The sequence below is a fragment of the Stigmatopora argus genome, chromosome 7 (genome assembly GCF_051989625.1).
Source record: "Stigmatopora argus isolate UIUO_Sarg chromosome 7, RoL_Sarg_1.0, whole genome shotgun sequence".
NCBI lineage: Eukaryota > Metazoa > Chordata > Actinopteri > Syngnathiformes > Syngnathidae > Stigmatopora > Stigmatopora argus.
Window position 1 is genome coordinate 4,092,739 of NC_135393.1, and position 23,930 is coordinate 4,116,668.

The 23,930-nt window shown below is 40.4% G+C and overlaps 1 protein-coding gene across 1 annotated transcript in view; it reads right to left on the bottom strand.

Annotated features, from left to right (window-relative positions):
• The window catches only part of xylt1 (xylosyltransferase I), a 90,990-nt gene that overhangs the window by 19,629 nt on the left and 47,431 nt on the right, over positions 1–23,930 (bottom strand). Inside the window, exons 2-7 of the mRNA XM_077605106.1 lie at positions 22,708–23,263; positions 12,842–13,014; positions 11,933–12,135; positions 8,042–8,122; positions 6,258–6,474; positions 5,116–5,292 (exon numbers count right to left, since the gene is read on the bottom strand). Of these exons, the coding sequence (XP_077461232.1) occupies positions 5,116–5,292; positions 6,258–6,474; positions 8,042–8,122; positions 11,933–12,135; positions 12,842–13,014; positions 22,708–23,263 (1,407 nt within the window). The remainder of the gene's footprint in view (positions 1–5,115; positions 5,293–6,257; positions 6,475–8,041; positions 8,123–11,932; positions 12,136–12,841; positions 13,015–22,707; positions 23,264–23,930) is intronic.

Below are 23,930 nucleotides of genomic sequence, written 5' to 3' on the forward strand. Positions count from 1 at the left end.
CTTAAATGGGGAGGGACACCACGGTACGTGGAAAGAGAGAAAAAACACAGTATTTGTATAGGAACAACCCAAATTGAGAATGTCCTGCACATTGTTTAAGTTCATTCCTCATCCATGGTTAATGGGACATTTCTTATTCAGTCGATAACTTGTCAACGTGACAGGGAAAATGTTAATCCTAATGCCTTTTTGTCTTTGAAACCTGCCATTTCCCCCTACAGATTAGTGATGTTTGGCTATTAAACATCCACAAAGGTTAGTTTTGGATTGAAAATACAGAGGTACCTCGACATACAAGTGGCCCGACATACGAGCAATTTGAGATACGAGAGAAATTTCGGGCAAATATTTGTCTTGAGGTACGAGAGAAATTTCGGGCAAATATTTGTCTTGAGGTACGAGACAAATTTTGACATACGAGCAGACAGCGGACGCGAGATGCTGCTCATAAAAACATCATGTGCACTGTCTCTCTCCCCGCAACTGCCTCATGTAATGTCTCTGGTCGCAACTCCCTCTTTGTCATACGAGCTCAGTCCCGGAACGAATTAAGCTCGTATCTCGAGGTACCACTGTACTAGAATTAAAAGAACGACTAAGAATACATATTTCTGGAATATGAGAGCAGAAGACAAACTATTACAATTTGGCATTAGCTTGAGCCATATTAAATCTTACTGCTTTGTGCCTACTGGAGCCTTAGTCACATTGCTTAGCAACCTTTTTTAGAATGTCCAAAGACAGAGAACATTTAAATTTTTACATATTCCATATATAAAACTATACTCACAGATTGTATTTTTTGAATTTTGCTTTATTTGTTGCTCTTTCCACCCAATCCAATTCCACCCTCCCTGTTCTTGCTACTGTAGTCTGTTTGGCTAGAGGTGCATCATGAAATCTGCCACCTACACACCTCGGCGAATGCACAAAGACGTTTCTTTTCAGCCATTGACACAAAACTATTAACCAATGGTTAGCTAGCACAAGCACCTTGGTGCAACCTACTAAAAAAAGGAGATCAAATGAACCTTTGGCACATTCTGGGCATCTCAGCTCTTTTTCATGTAGCAACTGTCATTCATTCCAGGCTGCCAGCGTGACACATGGCACCAGACGATTGTGTGGTTCTAGCAATTAAATTGCATGTGTAGGAGGAAATTTGGGTTCTTAAATGTTCCCAGAACTAGTGGGCTTCGACATGGCCTTCAGTGCTTTTTAGCCAGTTTATTCCCACACGTTTGTCGAATGCAATGCGTAACATATTATACTACACACTGATGACACATTTAATAGGCACACCACCACTTTCTTTCTCCCGATTAAGTTCTATAAGGGAGATGGCAATTGAAAATATCATGCAGAAAAATGGACAGTTGTAACATTCATTCATTCATTCATCTTCTTACCGCGCATCCTCGTACGGGTTGCGAGACTATTCTGGCTGACTGTGGGCAAAAGGCAGACTACACACTGGACTGGTCGCCAGTCAGCCATAGCGTACACAGAGAAACAGACGACCATTTGCACTCACAATCATACCACACCAGTGGGAATCGAACCTGCGCCTGCTCACCGATGTAAGGCGAGTGAACCATTACACCATCAAGCAGCTCAGTTGTAATGTGATCTATCATATTAATGTAAGTGGATCTGATGGAAGGATGTGATCTCAATGTGCTCTTTTAAAGCCATAGTAGTGGGACCCCCATTTGATGGTGATATTAATAAACTAATTATTTTCACCATCACATCTGTACATTGAATAAACACAGTTTGCTTCCTGAATTTCTCTAAAAATATACAATAAAACATTAAAAAATCTCAGACAACAACAGGTGGTCATTCAGTCATTTTCCCTACCGCTTATCATTAGAAAGGGCGTGTGAGCCTTTCCCAGCTAATTATTGGCACCAGGGTTCACCCTGAATTGGTGGCCAGGACACAGGATGACAGACAACCAACCAGGGCAAGTCATACAGTCATGCCTTGAGATACGAGCTTAATGCGTTCCAGGACCGAGCTCGTATGTCGATTTACTCGTATCTCAAATGAACATTTCCCATAGAAATGAACTAAATACAAATTAATTCATTCCCATCCTCTGAAAAAAAGGATATTACAATGGAAAAACATTTTTATTGGTTGTAATTCACCATCTACTAACATTGTAACAAATAACTAGTGGTTTTGATGTTTAATACTAAAATGACCCATTATTCAGTGCAACGCGGTGTGAAAGAGAGAGAAAAAGACTTGACGGATGCGCTCGTAACATAACATAAACTTTCAATTTAACTTAAATGAACTTAGATTCCTATACACACAGTTTTAATCTTAGGTCACACTAAATTTAAACCGTGTGCAATAACCAAGGCAAAGAGGTTAATGTATTCCACCGTGGCTTTCGAGCCAAATTTCCTGTTTCTCCATATGTATTGGCGAGCCAGCTCAGTCACGCGTACACTACTCATGTTTTTCGATTATCGTGTGCTTAATATACGCCTTTTCTTCGCTCTACCCTTCATTGCACTGGCTTGCTTTGGACCCCTTAATTCTGCACTGACTAACGCAAAAAACATGGAAAAAATGCAACGCTCCGCCCAGTGCTCGTAGATATCTTTGCACGAGGAAGATGCGGCGGGAAATAAATCATAAGGAGCGTCTCGGCCACCTGGCTTTCTCGTATGCTCGTATCTCAAAATTTGTCTCGTATCTTAAGGCAAATATTTGCTCAGAATTTTACTCGCATCTCAAATTCCTCATATGTCGGGGCACTCGTATGTCAAGGTATTACTGTAGTGTTAAACTAATCTACCATGCATGTCTTAAGGATGTGGGAGGAAACACGAGTACCCAGAAAAAAATCCATGGAAGCCTGGGGAGAACATGCAAACTGCAGACAGGAAGGGCCGAACTCGCCCCTCAACTCCCAAACTCTGAGGCTGATGTACTAACCACTCATCCACCGTGCCGCCTGACAGTTTGTCCGCCATCAGAAACCATGCTAAAAATATATATATATATTTTCCTCCCCCATCTTTATCCATTTGCAAAATAAAAAAAGCTCCAGGGAGCCATTAGGGCAATGCTAAAGAGCTGTATGCGACTTTAAAGCTGCAGGTTGTTGACCCCCAGACTGTGGTAATGTTATGGTCTCTATCTGAAGTTTAAGATTCAAATGGTAATTCAGAGTTTGTGCTCAATGAGATATTATGTCCTATTTATAGTGGGGCCTGGCACGATCCTGCAAAGCCTGCTTTTGTTCCCGACTTTATGCACAGGGATGGCCACCACTGATACTCTGGTGTCAACCAAGGCCATTGGCCCTGCCCTGGAGCAGTGGTAATGTGTTTACTCTAGAGCACCAGTGAGTGAGGCGAGACAGGCAGCAGAGCAATCTGACAGCAATGTGAAGGACCAGAAAAAGATTATGGCTTCAAGAGGTATTTAACTGTGACTGAACATTTTCACTTTGTGCCACAGACGTTACTTTATAGAAGCTTATTAAAAGGCCAAATGAAATTCAGATTTTTTTTGACACGTTCCTGTGGTCACTGACACATACTTCCATTTTAAAACGCTAACTATCGAGTCAGGAGAGTCTAATTTCTTTTCATATTTCCACTTTCCAGGTGATCTCGAATTTAATATCATTTTTTCTAGTTATTGATTATTTAGGGCGCAGCCCGGTGGATTGAGAGGCTGGCACGTCAGCCTCACAGCTCTGGGGTCCTGGGTTCAAATCTAGGTCCACCTGTCTGGAGTTTGCATGTTCACCCCAGGCCTGCGTGGGTTTTCTCTGGGTACTCCGGTTTCCTCCCATATTCCAAAAACATGTATGGTAGGCTGATTGGACACTATAAATTGCCCCGAGGTGTGTGTGCCCTGCGATTGGCTGGTCGCCGATTCAGGGTGTCCCCCGCCTCTGGCCCAAAGTCAGCTGGGATAGGCTCCAGTACCCCCCGCGACCCTAGTGAGGAAGAAGCGGTTCAGAAAATGAATGAATGAATGATTATCTGGGCCTTGATGTAGAGGACAAAGCTTGTGGGAGAAAATCAACGAATAAAGTATGTGCAAATCACCTAGTACAGTGCACCCTGGAGATACGAGCTTAATTAGTTCCGGGACTGGGCTCGTATGTCGATTTTCTCGTAACTCAAATGAACGTTTCCCATTGAAATGAACTAAAAACAAATTAATTCGTTCCAACCCTCTGAAAAAACACCAAAAACAGGATATTGGATTGGAAAAAATGTTTTATTTCTTCTAATTCGCCATCTATTAACAAAGTAACACATAACTAGTGGTTTAATATTACTAAAATGTGTTTAATAGTACTAAAATTATACGGATTTTGAAGGGGGGAGAGAGAGAGACAGACAGAGAGAGGGGAGGGGCTTTTTGCAAGGCAATACGCTCGTAACATAACATAAACAAATTTAAATGAACTTGGATTACGATGCAGACACACTCAAAAATAAGTTTAATCGAACCTATTTGACATTTTGATACCTTTCTTCTCCAGGGTTGGCTCTTTTTGCCCCGCCTGCACAGTGACAATATCAGTCAATAACGAGGGTTGTTTAAGTTTGTATTCCCTTCAAAATATTCCCAAAATGATGCACACAGATGTCCTCACAATAGGATAACACACGACCACTTGCCAACGAGAAGTAGTATATACGCCATTCACAGTGACTATCTCAATATAAATATTTGCCCGAAATTTTACTCGTATCTCGAATTGCTCGTATGTCAGGCGAATCGTATGTTGAGGTACCACTGTATGGGTAATGCCGTTTATGAGATCTCTCTGCTTTCTTGAAATACTCTTTTTGTGCGATACACCCAAATATGCAAAAAAAAGCCTTAATGCATTCACTTAAGCTTACCAAAAACAATATAAAATTTTAATTGTTAAGTGGACTTGACATCATGAAACATTAGTAAACATCACATATGGTCCAAATAAATTGACACAATGACATGCAGTAACATAGCCAAGTCACAGTATATTAAGTTAAATCTGTCTAGTGCGACTGGTTAAGGCTCAAGAAAGTTAATCAATCAGTACAACCAAAGAGAGAAATTAATGGAGGGTGTTATTATTACCTGGAAGCGGTGGAAGTCTACAGGTTTGAAGTCATTAGGGGAACATCCGCACCAGTCAACGATGTGCTTGTACTGGCATTTACAACCTAATTTACGATTCCAGTTGGTGATGCGCAGGTTGTTATCCACCATGCTCTCACAGTAGGCACTGTTCTCTAGCACAGTGTGGAAGAATGACTGGAAAGACAACAAATGGCCATATGTCAAAAGGAGAAATATGGATAGCAGAGCGTGAAAAAACCCCACACCCATTTTAATTTTCAAGGACAAAAGAGTAATGGGGAGACCCGTAGGAGGCAATGTGCAATGACGAAAAGTCATTGCTATTGAGCCGAAATCCAACACACGGGGCATGACACGAACAACAACACGCACCCTCTTTGCCTATGCATCATCACTTGCCTCTGATTGGCTATGAATTTGAAGGGAACTGATGTATTTTATGATCAAAACTATGCAGATGTTACGTCTCCGGTACGACGTCGAGCGTGGAACTTAGTGTAGGACCCACATGCAGGGAAGCAATCAAGGACTTGGAATGGAGTGCTCTAACAAAACTTTAATTCTTAAGGTAGGAATCTTTAGAAAATAACAAGGACTTAGAAATCAATTCACAAAATAAAACCTGATGGGAATACATGGGGAAACGAGGAACATGTAACAGGGAGCATGGCGACTTGACATGGTACAAACAAAGCAGAGTAAAACAGAGAAGACAGACAATCCGACAAAGACTAACAAACACACAGGGTTTAAATAGACAGACACGAGTGACACGGGGGGCGAAAAGAAAAAACAACAACCAAAACCCCAATATACATATATATATATATATATATATATATATATATATATATATATATATATATATATATATATATATATATATACGCACATATATATATATATATATATATATATATATACACATATATATATATATATATATATATATATATATATATATATATATATATATATATATATTTACTTGCAGTTTTTGATTTCAGGTCATGTTTGCCTGCTAACAGCAGTTATAGGAAACCTTTCTATATTTAATAGCAATTCATCGCTAGTACAAAGACTTGCTTACCTGCCACTCAGAGTTAGGAAAAAAGGAAAGTGTCCAGTCTGACTCTTACCTCAGCAGGCAGCAAAGTGTAGCTGTAAAAGCGCTTCATTTTGGTGACCAGATCATCCTTAGAGTTGATAACGTATTCGACCAACATGCGGTTCAGAAGGAACCAGTCAGATCCCCCGTCTACAGAGATGCCCTCTGGAATTTTACGGTCACCCAGCCTCCACATGTGGGTGTCACACTCAAAGAAGAGACGATCCAAGCCTTGTTTACGGATGAACCTGACAAGAATAAAAAAAAAGACTAAATGAATGACTATTGTTAAACGCTGTTATTATACTGAACGTTGTCTAATATTGACCAAAACAAGACAGAGTGGGCATCCCTTTGCATCTCTTTTTCCCGTCTGTGTAACTTGTCGTTGTGATTGTCCATTGTTTTCATCTGTTGTCCCCTCCCCTATACTTATGTCTCAGCCATAATGCTACTTCCTGTTTCACCCACCTGTTCTCCATGTCTCGGTAACCCATCTCTGTACATTTAAGTCCCCTTTCTTTATTCATTTCTGGTGGCGCCTTTGTCAATGTTAAGTCAGTGTTAGGTGTGCTTCCTTTTAGTTTACCTAGGCATTTTTGGAGCCTGCCTTGATTTGCACTTTGTCTTTTGGTCTCTAATTAAACCTTTTGAGTTACTACCTCCACCGTTGCTTGCCTCCACCTTTCCATGCGATTGGGCCCATCCCTATTTTCATACCCGATCACCTGAACGATGTGACAGTAAATCTGGCTCGTTTTGTAAAAAGATCATTTCTCAAATGAGTACTCAATTAGGACCTAAAGCAGACCTGGGCAATTAATTCCACAAAGAGCCGCAGTGGGTGCAGGTTTTCATTCCAACCCATGAGAGGAAACCTTTCCACCAATCTGGTATCGTAGAAGTGCAATCAGTGGTTTGCAGTCAGGTGCTCCTTGTTTCAGCAGAACTCTAATTAGTTCAACTGTCTGTGCTGGATCGGTTGGAACAAAAACCTGCACCCACAGCGGCCCTCGAGGACTGGATTGCCTAGGTCTGACCTAAAGAAACAGGAGTCCAGACTGATTTCTTGACCTATTGGATTTCCCCAAGTTTCAATGATTGACTTTTTCCCTGACGATTGCCAATAAAAGCATGTTTAATTTGGTCAATGTTTCATTGCTACGTTGGATTCAATGTACTGTGAGGTTTAATTAAAACTGGAGGTGAAGCTCTGTAGTAAAACAAACATTCTTTTTTGTTGCACTGAGTGAAAGGCTAAATGTGTTACTGATGGTTTTCGCACTGAACAATTTAAGTTAGATTTGGTGATCAATATTTGGTCAATATTTGGCCCTGAACCGCTTTAGAGGTCACAGTTAAAAGTTAGTTTCATAGACAAGAGTCATAAGTTACACTCAGCTAGTATCCAAAGACCCATTCTACTTTGGTGCAGTTTAATTTAGTAACAGGGCACAGTTAATGTCCATTTTGATAAATAATTACTGGTTTAATAAACATAGCAACTCAAATGATTCAATGTGGCTTCGACAGGGAGGTACTGACTCACACTGAGCAATGTACGCTTGTGTTTTGTGGTAGTTTCGTGTGCAGTGTGAATGAAGCTTGCTTGGCTATCGAGGCGAGACAAGTACACAGAACAGCAGGTGGCAGCGCAAAGGAGATATCCCTGGGTCACCACAATAAACATGCAAATCAATAATTCAGGTGGTGGCAATGGAAGAAAAATGACAGTTGGAACCAGTGCTCATCTTATAGGTGGTCATTAAATGTGAGTCAAAGCGAAATGCAACAACCAATTACAGTTTATCTCACCTTGCATTGTCCCTGCCATGAGACTTAATGAAGTTCATGTTTCTGTATTTGGACAAGAAGCCCACCAACTGGTTGTTTGTCCTAGAAAGAGAAGAAAAAATTCTTATCTAAAATGACGTGTGAGCTGGTTCTGTTTTGAGTATTGTTTAAGGAGGGTGAAAAAATTAACACCTGTTTCGTCATTTTTCATCAATAATGCAATAGAATAGAAGATTTGAATACATAAAAAAGGTCATTACATTGTTGCTGTTATGTCTCATTCATTCAATCATTTTCTGAACCACTTATCCTCACAAGAGTTACGAGGGTGCTGCAGCCTATCCCCGATGACATACAAACTCCAGGAGAACCAACCTAGATTTGAACCCAGGACCTCAGAACTGTAGGGCCGACGCGTTAACCACTCAACCGCCGGGCCGTCATAATGTCTCATATTTAAGTCAAATTATTATCATTTTTATCTGAAAATCTTTTTTTTTTTTAAATTGTTTGATGCGATGAAAGAATTCAATGTTCGTTATCATGTGAGTGAGCAGGGCCCATTTTGGTACAATCAACATATATTTTTCCCAAGAAAAGGACAAACCGCAACAGTTGAAGATGGATTATTTAATGACCTTACCTGCTCTAGGTGTCATAGAAAAGATTGTGTCACCATTATTTTGATGAGAGACTCCATGCTGGTTTTACAATGTTGGGTTGCCTGGCTCTCATTCAGAGGTCAGACAGGCTAAAAGCTTTGCTCTCCAAGCTATAGCCTCAGTCATTTATTTCAGTTTTGAGCCTTTTATGATGCTTTGCCTTTCGAAAAGAGCAGCGTGGCTGTGGTTAAAAGCTCAAGGCTCAGTAAGGGGAGGGACAAGCGCATATTAATGTCATTTTCTCTTGAAGGAGCAATTTCACAGCCTGGGGGGCTTATTTTAGGAAGTCCTGAGCCATAAAGTTGAACTGATGTTATGCTGTGCGGAGACACGCAGTCTTCTGTGTCTCCACACTGTACTCACACCCACACATGCCTGCTGTGTGACGGTTAGTTTGCACATTGCCAATAAAATATACATGCACAGAGGCACAAACATGCTTGAAGACACACCTTCAGGCGCACACACAGCCACGAGAAATGTCAAACTAACTTTTCCACGTGAATAGATATCCCCCCGTCCCCCTTGGGTCTAGTTTGCTCATTGTCAGGCCTGTGGCTACTGTTTCTCAGCAGTATTCACCTACACGGATCCGCGCACACACAGGGCTATAATACTCTGCCTTCACACCTCATCCGGTAGACCAAAAACGTTCACTTTTTCCAATATCATAGCCAATTAAACTTCATCATGATGCCAGTGTTTCACCTCAATGGTCTTGTTAAATTCATAATGTGACTCTTTTATAAGTAGGACTTTTTTTTATATATACGATCATAGGGTAGGATTATGAGCGTTACAGACTTGATGGGTTATTGTAAGGCAATCTAAACACATTTGACAAGGATCATATTTATCATCGCTGTCAGAAGGAACGGCTGAAAGAAAAACGTGTTGCCGTATTGCCGGACTATAAGTCGCTCCTGCACTGGCCAAAGAATGCACAATGAAAAATGAGAATGAGAAAAAAATACTATACAGTGGTACCTCGAGATACGAGCTTAATCCGTTCTGGGACTGAGCTCGTATGACAAGTTACTCGTAACTCGAGGTAAAGTTTCCCATTGAAATGAATGGGAAACAAATTAATTCGTTCCAACTCTCTGAAAAAAACACCAGAAACAGGATATTGGATTGAAAAAAATGTTTTATTTCTTATAATTCGCCATATATTGACAAAGTAATAAATAACGAGTGGTTTAATAGAAATAAAGTGTTTAATCTAACTAAAATTGGCCGGATTTCGCCGAGGGGAGAGGGGCTTCGGTTTTTTTTTTCTTCCACACAACGCACTCGTAAACAGAACAAACACTCCACCCTCACGTTCGCTATCGATGGGCTGTTTGCTGTCGTACTATTCCCTTCAAAATATTCCGAAAATGATGCACACAAATGTCCTCACAATCGGAGAACGCACGACCACTTGCCAACGAGCAGCAAGCAGTCTTATCAGCGATCGCACCGCTGCTCATGGGAGCTTCGGGGGCGCTGGCTAGCGGCTCATTTTAGCTTGTAGCATCTGTGTTCGCATCCCCTCGAACGGCGACTATGATAGAGTTGCTACCGGGGATGCTGTTGCGAGCCAGTGCCCCCGATGTTCTTATGAGCAGCCAACGAGCAGAGTCTTTTATCAGCGATCGCCCCGCTGCTCATGGGAGCTTCAGGGGCGCTGGCTAGCAGCTCCTTTTAGCTTGTAGCATCTGTGTTCGCATCCCCTCGAACGGCGCCTATGATAGAGTTGCTACCGGGGATACTTTTGCGAGCACGAGTATACTTCATTACCCAGAAAGCCCTCTTTTCACCGCGCATGCGCGTTGTGCGTTTCCTGGTCTGAATAGCTCATCCGGTGCTCGTAAATATTGTTATACACGAAAGATATGCCAAAAAAAATGCCATGGCAACCTGGCTTGGTCGCATCACGAAACTTTGACCGCATCACGGGCGAATTATTCGATCGAAATTTCCCCCGTAAGACGAGCATTCCGTATGACGAACGGTCGTATGACGAGGTACCACTGTATATATATATATATATATATATATATATATATATATATATATATATATATATATATATATATATATATATATATATATATGTATATACTTATAACTATGCCTTTTCTTGCTACTGTCACAATGAAATTTCCCGAATACGGGATGAATAAAGTTATCCAATATATATATATAATATTTTATATACATTCTATTGATTTTTTAAAATATATATACATAGAGCGGCAATAGAGGTTTTACGCCCAGCGTTTATCTTTTCTGTATCTGTCATTTCTGTATCTCAATTCCCTCTATTTTTGTCATCAATCGTTTCATTTCCTAACAGATGGGTCTTAAAATTTTCTCTGTCAGCTATTTTTCCAACTCTATCACCCACATGCAAATGAGGATGCAAAATACGAGCAAAACAGTGCCTTGGCAGACTCGCAAATGCATTTAATCATGCAGTGACAGGATGACGATGCAAACATGTTGTGTGATCAGAGTTTTACAAAAAAAACTCAGACATGGCGGAGAAACAGTAATAGCATGTCAACACCGCTCAAGAACATGCTGAGAGGCTCATGATTTTTTTTTCCAATTTCATAGCTGTAGTTTGGAAAACATCTTTGCTTTAAATGTGTCTAAATCCAACAAGTGGACATCTGGTTGTGGAGATATCTCTCCCTTAATAGAAGCATTTTAATCAGTGCCTGTATGGCTTCTTCAGAAATGCAGCAGAACCTCAACTCCCAGAAGGTCAATAAACTTACATACGAGAAGTTTCACTGAGAATTCTCCCCAAGTCTACTTTAATGACATCATGTCCATTTCACATGGGCTTTGTGGCTTTTAAATGTCAACAACAGCTCTCAATAAATAAACACTTTTAATACTGAAATGTTTTTTGGGAGCATCCATTGAACCACAGGCAGCGGGAGTCAATATATATTGACCAAGTCCAATTAAATTGTAATAAGGTCACCATGTAACCCTTTGAAAGGTGAACACGCAAGGAATCAAAGACTTACAGTTTGAAAGGAACGTGTTTGAGTAGCAGATGTTTTACTTGATTGATCTGTTTGGTTTGCAGTAACTGGAGTGTCTCTTTGTTCAAAGCTCACATTTAACCACAGGAGCCCAGACCAGTAGAAATTGGATTCTCGCTATACGGATTGAGAGATCTCAACCTGTCCTGTCACAGCTTTAGAAAATGCTCACATACGCACTTTAAATCCAGTTAAGTCTCTCTTACCTGATGGGATAGTCAGCAGCACTGAGATTGATAAAAAAATCCCAATTCCAATCCTTCATAGACAACAGGTCAGCCATACTTCGAAGATACATGGTCAGGAGACTAGCGCCGCCCCAGATAGTGGCCATGCGCCATGGTGTCACCTTAATGTTGGGATACTGAGCAGCCAAGGCCTTAACCTGCCGATGAAGGTAGTTGGAGCGCTGGAAAAGAAGAAATATTTCAACAAACATTGTTGGCAGCAATTCACTAAAATCTTGATGGATTAGGAACAAATGGAGAAATTTAGAGAAAATCTTTGTACCCTCAACTTTCTTAGATCGCATTGAAAATATAGGTATGAAAATGAAAAGGTATACAAGAAAATGATGCCACTAGCAAAAACAAATGACCTGTTTTGATCAACTTCAATGAAATCTTAATCGGGTGACTGTGTGTGCATGCGTCAGGGTTTGTTGATATGTCCTATCATATTGTAATTGGAGCATCTTCCAAGAATCAAGTAAGTCAGGGAACATCTATTGACAACAAAGCAGAGCAACTGCAAAGCAGTAGCTGATGATGGGAAAAATGCACCAGTGATCAAGTTTCAACAGTTATTTGCAATATAGCCAGTGAAGAGACAGTTTTAAAATATATCAAGGTCAATGAAAATATGCATGTCAAGTGGTATGCTAAAAAAGGATTATAGTAAGGATATTGGTATTTTCTCATTGATTTGGTATCAGTAATTTTAAAATGACTTAGGCCATTATACAATTAGGTTCTTGATAGGAGAGAAGACAAAAACCCTTCATATTGAACAATCATAGCATGTCGCTTGCTGCATCCACATCTGAACAGAATAATAAAAACTGGGATAGTTACTTGGAATTCTGCAATGTAGTTCTTATGTTAAATGGAGCTCACCTGATCGACGTGTATGTAATAGTAATGAGATATGTGGTAGATTGTTTTGAGGAGACGCTGAAACTGACGAGAGGCGCGTCCATGGACCACCAGGACAAATGCTATTCGCACTGGATTTGATGGAAAGCTTTCAGCAGAATCCTCTTCCCACTGGACATTAGCATTGGCTTTTCCTGTAACGGCAAGAAAAACAAGAAGTATAAAATAATTGCCATTTTTTAAACAATAAAATATCATATAATGTTTGATTATTAAAATGTTACAGATGGCCATGTAGAAGAGTTAAGCTTTTAAAATGTTACTCAGCTATTATGGTTGAAAAGGAAACACTTTGGAAGGATTTAGTAATTGCAATATAAAATAAATCAAACTCAACGAGAATATTTTGGATCACTAGAAGTAAGGGTGTGAGCAATTACCACATCAATGAATATTCGTTCGTACACATTAGTCACTGGCTGTTAGATACTGATTTTAAAATGAGAATTTGCACTGCACAGGTATTTCCATGAGGATCTTTTAAAAACTGACACCAACACGAAGCATCTGCCTTATCAGCATATCAGAGAGAACCTATTTGAAAGGTCACACACAGTGAAGCCTTGAGCTTTCTTTTGGTTTATAGTCGGAATACATCACATTTTCACAATGTTCCATGGTTCTCTCAGGTATGAGTCGTAGAAAGCAAAATGAAGTCATTTTAAACAAATGACCAAAAGATGAAAGGAAAGCCAGTCTTTCAAGTCACTATCAAGGACATCAATTGTATTACATAGCTTCCATTATGTCATGTTTGCTTTTCTCCTCTTGCATCATCATTATCGTCATCGTCGTTGTCGTCATCATCATCATCGTCATCGTCCTCATCCTCATCATCCTCATCCTCATCATCCTCAACATCGTCGTCATCGTCCCCGTCGTCGTCATCATCATCATCTTCATCTTCTTCTTCATCACCACCATCACCATCGGCATCATCATCATCATGCTCCTCTTCCTCCTCCTCCTTCTCCTCCTCCTCATCCTCATCATCCGTCAGCGATGGTCAGGGTGCTACATAACTCTTTTTGTTATTTGACAACTTCTCGCTACAAAGCAATTATTCGGGCATTTCTTCCACATTGGTCCAAGAAACGTTGTTCCTCTGTCCTCCTCAGTTATTTTTCTCTTTGAGATCCATGGTTTTTTTTTTTACCACAGCCCCCTAACCGCCCTCCCCTAATGCTGATAGAAACGTGTGGTACAGGCTATGACGCAAATCTTCGTTGACAGATATGTGTAAATTTAACATTTATTAAACACGTTGTTACAGCATTGGAAAACATTAAGAATGTTCATGTCATATTTGTTCGCCTACAGAAACCATGTTAAAAGCAAAAATATATTTTTCTCCCCCATCTTTTTCCTCAAATTACACACTACACTTCACCATCAGGCGTACAATGGATTGACTACTCAGCTATTAAAACAAATGCACACAACCAGTTCATATGACATGTTTGTTTACAGTGTCATGTCTTGAGGAGATTAATGCCAACAATTAAGGACTTTGGTTCCCTGGAGCCAGTTGATGATGAAGACGGAGAAGGAATACAGAAGCTGTTTATTCCCTTGAAGTAATGTTTTCCTAAATGCCCCTTTGACTCAGTGTCTGAATTAAAAGCCTTGTCGTTACCCGGATTTAACAGCAAGTATCAAAGTGAAAAAGAATGGCATAACAAGCCTTCAATATTTAACAGATATCTAAATTTAGGGAGGTGAACTGGAGAAGACGCTGTCCAGAGATGGCTCTGGTTAACAAGCTGATTACAACTATCATTATGTCCTGACCCTCCCAATTACTTGTTTCTTGCACTTCATTCTACTTCAGCGATCCCGGGAGGGAAATATTTGTCGTTTATCTTCGACTGCATGTTAATTACTGGCTGCAGAAAAGGTTCACTGGTTTACTTCACACATGGATAATTCGGCCAGTTGTTTTACAAAGGATCATGAATGTGTGCCATCTGAGATAGCTGAACTAATGAGCAATGCTGTGTGTGAGCTTCATTTGTGCTGTCACTTTAGTTAGACATTTGTGGTTAAGTTTTGTGTTTTGACCGAGAACAAAATAGACAAGACAGACAGACTCTTAAACTGAAGTGGGTTCATCATTCTTCCTGTAGCCATAAGTCTTTTAAACCGTAATGCTCTCATTAGCTCTTGCACTTCTCCAGTCTTTAATTATCTTACATAACAACGGTTTGAAATGCTAATGAGTGGTAAGAATAAATTTATAGTGGTCGCAGGGGGTGCTGCAGCGTAACAGGTGGGGGAGACTCTTAATCTGTGGCCAGCCAATCGCATGGCACAAGGAGATGGACAACCATTGATGCTTACAGCAATTTACACAGAGGGGGAAATTTAGAGTGTTCAACCAGCCTATCCTTCATGTTTTTTCACTCCCCCCTCTCTCTCTCTGTGTACAGAGACACATCTATAAATATATATATATATATATATATATATATATATATATATATATATATATATATATATATATGTACCGTATTTTCACGACTATAAGGCGCGCATAAAAGTCAAAAAAATTCTCCAAAATAGACAGGGCGCCGTATAATCCAGTGCGCTTTATATATGGACCAATACTAAAATTATTATCACGATAAAATAAAATAAATCAGTCGATAGGACAACTACGGAAACCAGCCCCCGACTCTACTATTTTCCCGTAGATAAAGTACTGCGCAGTGACTGCTGGGATATAGAGTTCTTTATACACCCAGTTCTTCAATACAGTTAGTATGACGGCGACCACACTAATTTGGTGCTGGCCGTCATTTCGGCTGTATTTACAAAAGAAATCCTGCCGCTAAATGTTGGCGTCAACAGAGCATTCAAATCTAGACTGTGAACTATGTATATATATATATATATATATATATATATATATATATATATATATATATATATATATATATATATATATATATATATACACAACTAACTACGCCAAGCAGCCCGACTCTACTATTTTCCCGTAGATAAAGTACTGCGCAGTGACTGCTGGGATATAGAGTTCTTAATACACCCAGTTCTTCAATAAAATTAGTATGACGGCGACCACACTAATTTGGTGCTGGCCGTCACTTCGGCTGTATTTACAAAAGAAATCCTGCCGCTAAATGTTGGCGTCAACAGAGCATTCAAAGCTAGACTGTGAACTATGTATATATATTATATATAATAACTCGGAGCTTGCCGTCATTCCCGGAGGCTTAAGAACTACAACCGCGGGACCCAGCGTTTTGGAAGACTCATTTGGGCAATTGTTTAATTCGGACACAGAAAATGAGGACTTTGATGGATTTGTGGGTGATGATGACGTGAGTAAGTTGTAAAATGTCTAAATAAAGTACAGCCGAACTCAGTTTTGCTTCCGTTGCCTTTTTAAAGCGTGTTTTTAGCATGTGGGTGTTGCGCGCAAGAACTATATTTCCCAGCAGTCACTGCTATTGCACATCTATTGCGTTTCGATGTTCATCCATATATAATATATATGCGTCTAATGAAATGGTGCGTGCTTTGTGTCTAAAATACAGAAATAGCACTCGTTACTGACACTGCGGCGTAAAATACGATGCGCCAAATAGTCGTGAAAATACGGTATATATATATTAAAAAAAAAAAAATATATATATATATATATATATATATATATATATATATATATATATATATATATATATATATATATATATATATATACAGTGGTACCTCGTCATACGACCGCTCGTCATATAATATTCTCGTCTTACGACGGAAATTTCGATCGAATAATTCGCCCGTCATGCGATCAAAATTTCGTGATGCGACCAAGCCAGGTGGCCATGGCACTGTCTTTTTTGCATATCTTTCGTGTAGCTACGAGCACCGGATGAGTTATTCAGACCAGGAAACGCACAACGCGCATGCGTGGGCAAAAGAGGACTTTCTGGGTAATGAAGTATACTCGTGCACACAACGCCGACAGGCAATGGCACTCTTTCTCAGAATAAAACTTTACCCACAATCAATACGTGGGTAAGCTCAGCTGTTGCATTTCCTGTTATTATTATTATCTAATAAGAGGAGTATTATATTACTTCTCGTTCGCTGCTCCTAAGAACATCAGCGGCACTGGCTCGCAATTCCCTCTTTGTAATATTTTTGGTCGCAACTCTCTCTTAAAGCGGCTGCGACCAGAGCCATTTCAACGAGGGAGTTGCGAGCCGGTCTTTATGAGCAGCGGAGCGATCGCTAAAATGTACTACAAGACTATTTCTCGTTGGCAAGTGGTCGTGGGTTATGCTATTGTGAGGACATTTGTGTGAATCATTTTCGGAATATTTTGAAGGGAATACGTAGTACAACAGCAAACAGTCCATCGATAGCGAATGTGAGGGTGGAGGCGTGGCAAACCGCCAACCCGGAAAACGAAGGTAACAAAAGATTACAACAAAATTAGAATTCAGTTTTGTGTAAAGTTACATTAAACGTATGTTTGAGTGTCTGTATATATTAATCCAAGTTAATTTAAATTTGTTTGTTCGTTTACGAGTGCTGTGGATAAAGTCCCCCGAACACCCCCCGCCCCCCGCCTCCATTTATGCCGCTGTCTCTCCCCTCCACGAAATGCGTCTAATTTTACTTCTATTAAACACATTTTATTACTATTAAACCACTCGTTATTTATTACTTAGTCAATATATGGTGAATTATAAGAAATAAAACATTTTTTCCAATCCAATATCCTGTTTTTGGTCGATAGCGAACGTGTGGGTGGAGGCGTGGCAAACAGCCAACCCGGAAAACGAAGGTAACAAAAGATTACATACAACAAAATTAGAATTCAGTTTTGTGTAAAGTTACATTAAACGTATGTTTGAGTGTCTGTATATATTAATCCAAGTTAATTTAAATTTGTTTGTTCCGTTTACGAGTGCGTTGTCGTGGGAAAAAAAACGAACCCCCACCCCCCCAAATGTCTCTGTCTCCCGTCGGCGAAATCTGCCCAATTTTAGTTAGATTAAACACATTTTATTACTATTAAACCACTAGTTATGTGTTACTTTGTTAATAGATGGCGAATTAGAAGAAATAAAACATTTTTTCCTATCCAATATCCTGTTATTGGTGTTTTTTCAGTGGGTTGGAACGAATTAATTTGTTTTCCATTTATTTCAATGGGATATGTCCGCTCGAGTTACGAGAATCTCGTCATACAATCTCAGAACGGATTACGATGTATGTCGAGGTACCACTGTGTATATATATATATATATATATATATATATATATATATATATATATATATATATACATATATATATATACATATATATATATATATATATATATATATATATATATATATACATATATATACATATATATACATATATATATATATATATATACATTTATAGATGTGTCTCTGTACACAGTCGTACCTCTACTTACGAAATTAATTGGTTCCAGAATTTTTTTGTAATTTGAAAATTTCGTAAGTAGAGGTGTACTTTATATGTAAATTCTGTAATTCGTTCAACGGTCCACACACAACTACCAACTAAACCCTTTAAAATTGGTCAAAGTGTCCCAATTTTGTATGAAAGATGTGAGGAAACACAAAAATGAGAGAAAATGATAAGGAAATTATTTATTAATGTCTTTAAATATATGAAGCATGTGAAAATGTGCCCTGCGCCGCCGAAACAGTTCCCTCCAGCCAGATGTATAATTCTTTTTAAATTGTTTGTCCATGCTGTGAAAATTCTGGAAGTGGACTGGACTGGCTGCTCAAAATATTAGCAACCATTTGGTTTGTTTTTAGTAAATTGCCAAATCTAATGGGTCATTCTATATTATTTTTCTTGGTAACTGTACCTTTCCGAAGTTTTATGGAAATTAGTTTTGTATTTATATGATATTGTGAATGACAATGTAGCAACTGGTAGATGTTATGTCTCACTGTTTTGCAATGTGAAAATGACTGCTGTGGAAAAAATCTGGCTAAAATAGCACAGCTACCCACAACAAGATTTGGCACAATAATATACGCATTTAGTATGAAAATACAGCTTTTAACTCTAGGGTTTGAGCTATGAAACATTTTGTCTTTGTAGCTGCTTTATTGGAAACAAATGACCACACCAATGTTATTAGGCCTAATCTTCACTAAAATGTTGAGTGCTGCAGGCACAAATGACAATCCACAGAAAAAAAAGTTGTTTACCAAGGTCTGCTTCCTCCTATATAATTGAAAGTCTTTCCTTTTGAATCGCTAGGTTAACGAAAACTCGGATGGAGCTGTTCAATCAGGACACACGCACACTCCCAACACAAAGTTACTATGAACAAAATCCTATTTTGTCTTACTTATGCTACTCTACAAAGGCCCTACACAGCCCTGGAGTGTCACTACCCAAACATATGATTAGCTAAATTACCATATGGTAGACAAAGAGAATAAACACATTTCTCCAGCACTCACTGATGCAAACATCAGATCTAACACAATTGCTAATCCAGCCAATGCCTCAAGGACCCACACTGATCAAATCAGATTTGACAATTTTGTGCTAACAAGGTTACAACTTGGGATGGATGGGAATAGAAAAGGAAGCGATAACACATTGGCAGGCAGCAGGCAGTGAGGACAGTAAGACAGACAAGTGATTTAATTTAGCTGCGGCGTTGTTATTGGGACAGCCACCAGGGGAAAGGCTTTTTCTATTTCTTGGTGTCTTTGATCGCACCGTCAGTTTTAATGGGGTGGTAAGCCATTATGTGAGACAGAGTTTGGCACAGACTAATGACACCCTTGCTCCTGGGAAGAGGAGTGTACAAAAGTTGCTATGTCACTATGCCTTCTTTTTGTCTCCAAGGAGACCAAAGGCTACCTGACATGATGCTGTGTTTAGTCCGATGACATCTGTCCAAACATAGTGGCACATGCTCGCTTATGAAAGCACGCTCACATACATGTGTTGTGATTGAGACCAAATAGCATCAGTACATTTTGATTAGGATTGCCATAACATTGGTCCTATTTTTCAGTCCACGGGAGAACATTGAAACCACTATTATGCAGCATACAGGACTCAAGATATTAGATGGTAGCACTGTTCCCTCTAAGCTGCGCGCGTGCGCAATTGCGCACTACTCTCGTCTTCTCTGCGCAGCAGCAATCCTATGGCGCGCAGTAAAAAAAAAAAACAGATTTTTTTTTTAATATATATATATATATATATATTTTTTTTAATATATATATATATATATATATATATATATATATATATATATATATATATATATTTTTTACCCCTTTCTTCATGATGGAGCCGTTTAAGCGGCAGCCAGTGGCAGTAGCTCTGTCCACTTATGTTTTTCGTGTTTTACAGCATGTTTTACATGAAAAATTAGAGGGAACATTGACATGCACCTGCTTGTGGCAGGTGTGATACTGGTGTGCCCATAGCGAGCAATGATGATGTCGTGACCGGATGATTCGCCTAAAGACGTTTCGCCGACGGACGTTTGACAGACGGACAGGTCTCCGAATGAACGTTCGTTCAAACAGCGTTTAATGATTAAATACAAATACTAGTATTTGTATTTAATCATTAAACGCTGTTTTCAGCTGGATTTGACCGAATTTGAGAGCATTTTGAGCCGTTTGGCGAATGGACGTATATGGACATTTTTTTGCCTCCATCGCGATATCATCACGACATTTTACCGAGGAATTCACTTCCCTGGGCTCGGTTCTAATGTCCAAAGAGGTCCAGTATTTGTATTTAATCATTAAACGCTGTTTTCGGCTGGATTTGACCGAATTTGAGAGCATTTTGAGCCGTTTGGCGAATGGACGTATATAGACGTTTTTTTGCCTCCATCGCGATATCATCACGACATTTTACCAAGGAATTCACTTCCCTGGGCTCGGTTCTAATGTCCAAAGAGCTCCAGTATTTGTATTTAATCATTAAATGCTGTTTTAGGATGGATTTGACCCGATTGCTGTCATTTTACGGCTCGGTTCTGCTACATCTGCCCGCCAAAGAGTGCTTATTCCCGGGCTGCCATTGATGGTAGACTAACATTGATGTTTACTATAATTTGGACAACACCGGCGGCGGGCCGGATTAAAAATCCTAACGGGCCGTATATGGCCCGCGGGCCGAGGTTGAAAAACTTGTACACACACGATCCGGGGGCGGGGCGAGCGCGCGAATCCCGTTTCGGCGAAACCTCCGTTCGGCCGAATGAACGTTTGGCGGAACATCCATTCGGCGACCTGCCCGTCTGTCAAACGTCCGTCGGCGAAACGTCTTTAGGCGAATCATCCGAGTACCGATGATGTCGCTCACACTGGTACTCAGTGCGCTCAGGGAGGTTGACTTTCTGCTCAGACCAACGAAAAATTAGAGGGAACATTGGATGGTAGTAGTAGTAAATGATGATCTAATCTGTCTTTTCTACAGCTTTATATTGCAGCCTCCAAGTTTGGCAAAAAAATTAGGTGATTGTGCACACAATCAGATCTCATATTGAATACGCAAATACTTTTTTTTTTGCTTGAGTGCAATTAACTATTCCAAATTCCATGACATTTCAGAAATTCCTGTTTTGCGCAGTTAAAATGATCAACAGGTGGTAAGATTTGGAGGTCCTAATAAATCACAATTCTACCTTTTTACTAAAATATGTTATCAGATTCCGTTGATTGAAAAATCTATAACATTTAGTACATATTTTGACCTACGGAGGATGGCTGTTTTATGTGTGTAATGCACGCTTGAGGTGATGCCATTCGGTTTCTCTTGGTAGAATAACAGTGCTTGATACTAGCGAAGTGAAATGCTGATGGATTTGAATGCAATTTCCACTCAAAAGGCAACCAGAGACTATGTGAGTCTCCACAAGTTTCCTGCTGACAAGAAGATAGAGAAAGGAATGGGAAGATGCCTGTGGATGGACACCACTCTAAAAAGATCCACGGCTCTTTTCTCAATATTTTTCTCCTGACGCATTTCAGGCTTTTAGTCAAACACAATTTCTGAACGAGCTCACCAAGGTGGCTGGATGAAAAGCAGAAACTAAAACCAAGTGCTGTTCTGACTATTTGCCTCACTAGAAGCCTCAACACCATCGGATAGTGAGTGAAATACGTGGAATAAAGCTTCAAAGACAAGATAGGCAGGAAGCAACTCACCTATGTTGCATGGTTTTGGCGGTGGGAGGAAATTGGAGAACCAAGAGATAACCAACGCAGACACAGGGAGAACTCCGGCAAGAACGGCACCAAGCCATCTCACGGTTAAGCAACAGCGCTACTCATCGAGCGGATTCATTCATTCGCTGGTTGAACACTCTAAATTGCCCCAGGTAAGCGTGTGAATAATTGTCCGTCTCTTTGTGCCCTTCAATTGGCAACTGATTCAGGCTGTACCATGCCTGGTGCCCATAATTAGCTGGGATAGGCTCCAGCAATCTCTGTGAACCTTGTGTGGATAATCCATTCATTTTCTGAACCTCTTTATCCTCACTAGGGTTGTGGGGGGTTCTGGAGCCAACCTCAGCTGACTTTGGGGACGTGGCAGTGGTCAACCAATCGCAGGGCATGAGGTGACAAACAACCATTCACGCTCACACTCATATCTAGGGACAATTTAGATTGTCCAACCAGCCTACCATGCATGGATTTGAACCCAGGACCCCAGAACTGTAAGGACGATGCGCTAACCACTCAGCCGCTGGGCCGCCATCCTTGTGAGGATAAGAGGTACGGAAATTGAATGAATGAATATTTGTCATGAACTCACCCTCTAAGGGACAGTAGCGGTTGACCTTTTCAGGCATTAGTTGGCCCTCCTTGTGTCTACAGTAGACTTCTGCGATCTGCTGCCTACAGTCCTTGCTCTTAGCCCTGGACAGAGCTGAGATGGCTTCCTTCCCACTGATTTCACACTTGGGTGGCTGGTCGTAGGTCACCTCCAGGGGCGCTACAGTCGCCTGCCTTTTGTTCGGATGGTGATGCCTGTGTTGGGACTGGTGTGAAGGACGATGCCGCGGCGCTCCTGCGACCGCACCTTGACCACCGGGGGGTGTGTTGTTAGCGACCGCCAGTGATTGTTGGCTTAAAGGTAGAACTTCGTTAGAGCTGCGAACCAGGTTGGGGGAGTGTTGCTGGCCATGAGCCTTCTCCTGCAGATGCTCTCGCTGCTGCTTCCTACCTGTGGCTCCAGCGGTTTGTCGATGTGGTTGAGAGCGTGCGCCAAAGTTACTGTTGTCGATGTTATCAAAGTCTTTTGGCACTGAGTTCTCATTGTTACTATCAACTCTATTTTTCTCTTTCGGCCGATGGGAGTAGTATCCGTCCTGCAGAGAAGGGAGGTAAAAGAAAGAGAAGGATGTTTCTTAAATACTTAGCGATAATGTCAGGCAAGCGAATACTTTGAAGGAAAATAAAACACAAGATCACAAGCCAGTGAGCATGCTCCATATCATATTTTGGTCTAACAATCAATGTGGCATGTTTGAGTGGGCAAAAATGTACTGAACTGTGTGGCATGAAATTAACTACTGAGGTATTGAGTGGGTGGACTACAAGGTGCAACTTCACTGGAGGTGATACTGGGTTGTGAGGGCTCTGTCGCTTCGTGCCATCATCAGATTAGCCTGGTTTCAATTAAATTCACTCTCAAATGGCCACAGCTCACCGTAAACAGATTACCCCAAGGGGATAAAGGGCGCAGAGTATGACTGTGAGTTGTGTGGGTGTTAATGCTTGAGAATGCGTGTGCATGCATGTGTGCAGATCCGTTCACTTGGAACAACAAAATAAGGAAACTGCAGCATGACATGTGGCAAGAAAGGCTGTGTGTCATGTGAATTTGTGTGCGAAGGAAGGAAGAAACAATTTGTCTATCCAGTTCAACAACCTGAAAAAGGAGGCGGGGCAGTGGAAGGTGCAAAAAAAGGTACCAGGAAGCAGAGGAGCACTAACACCAGGGTTTAGTTTGGCACCCAGAAAATGTGGACTGTT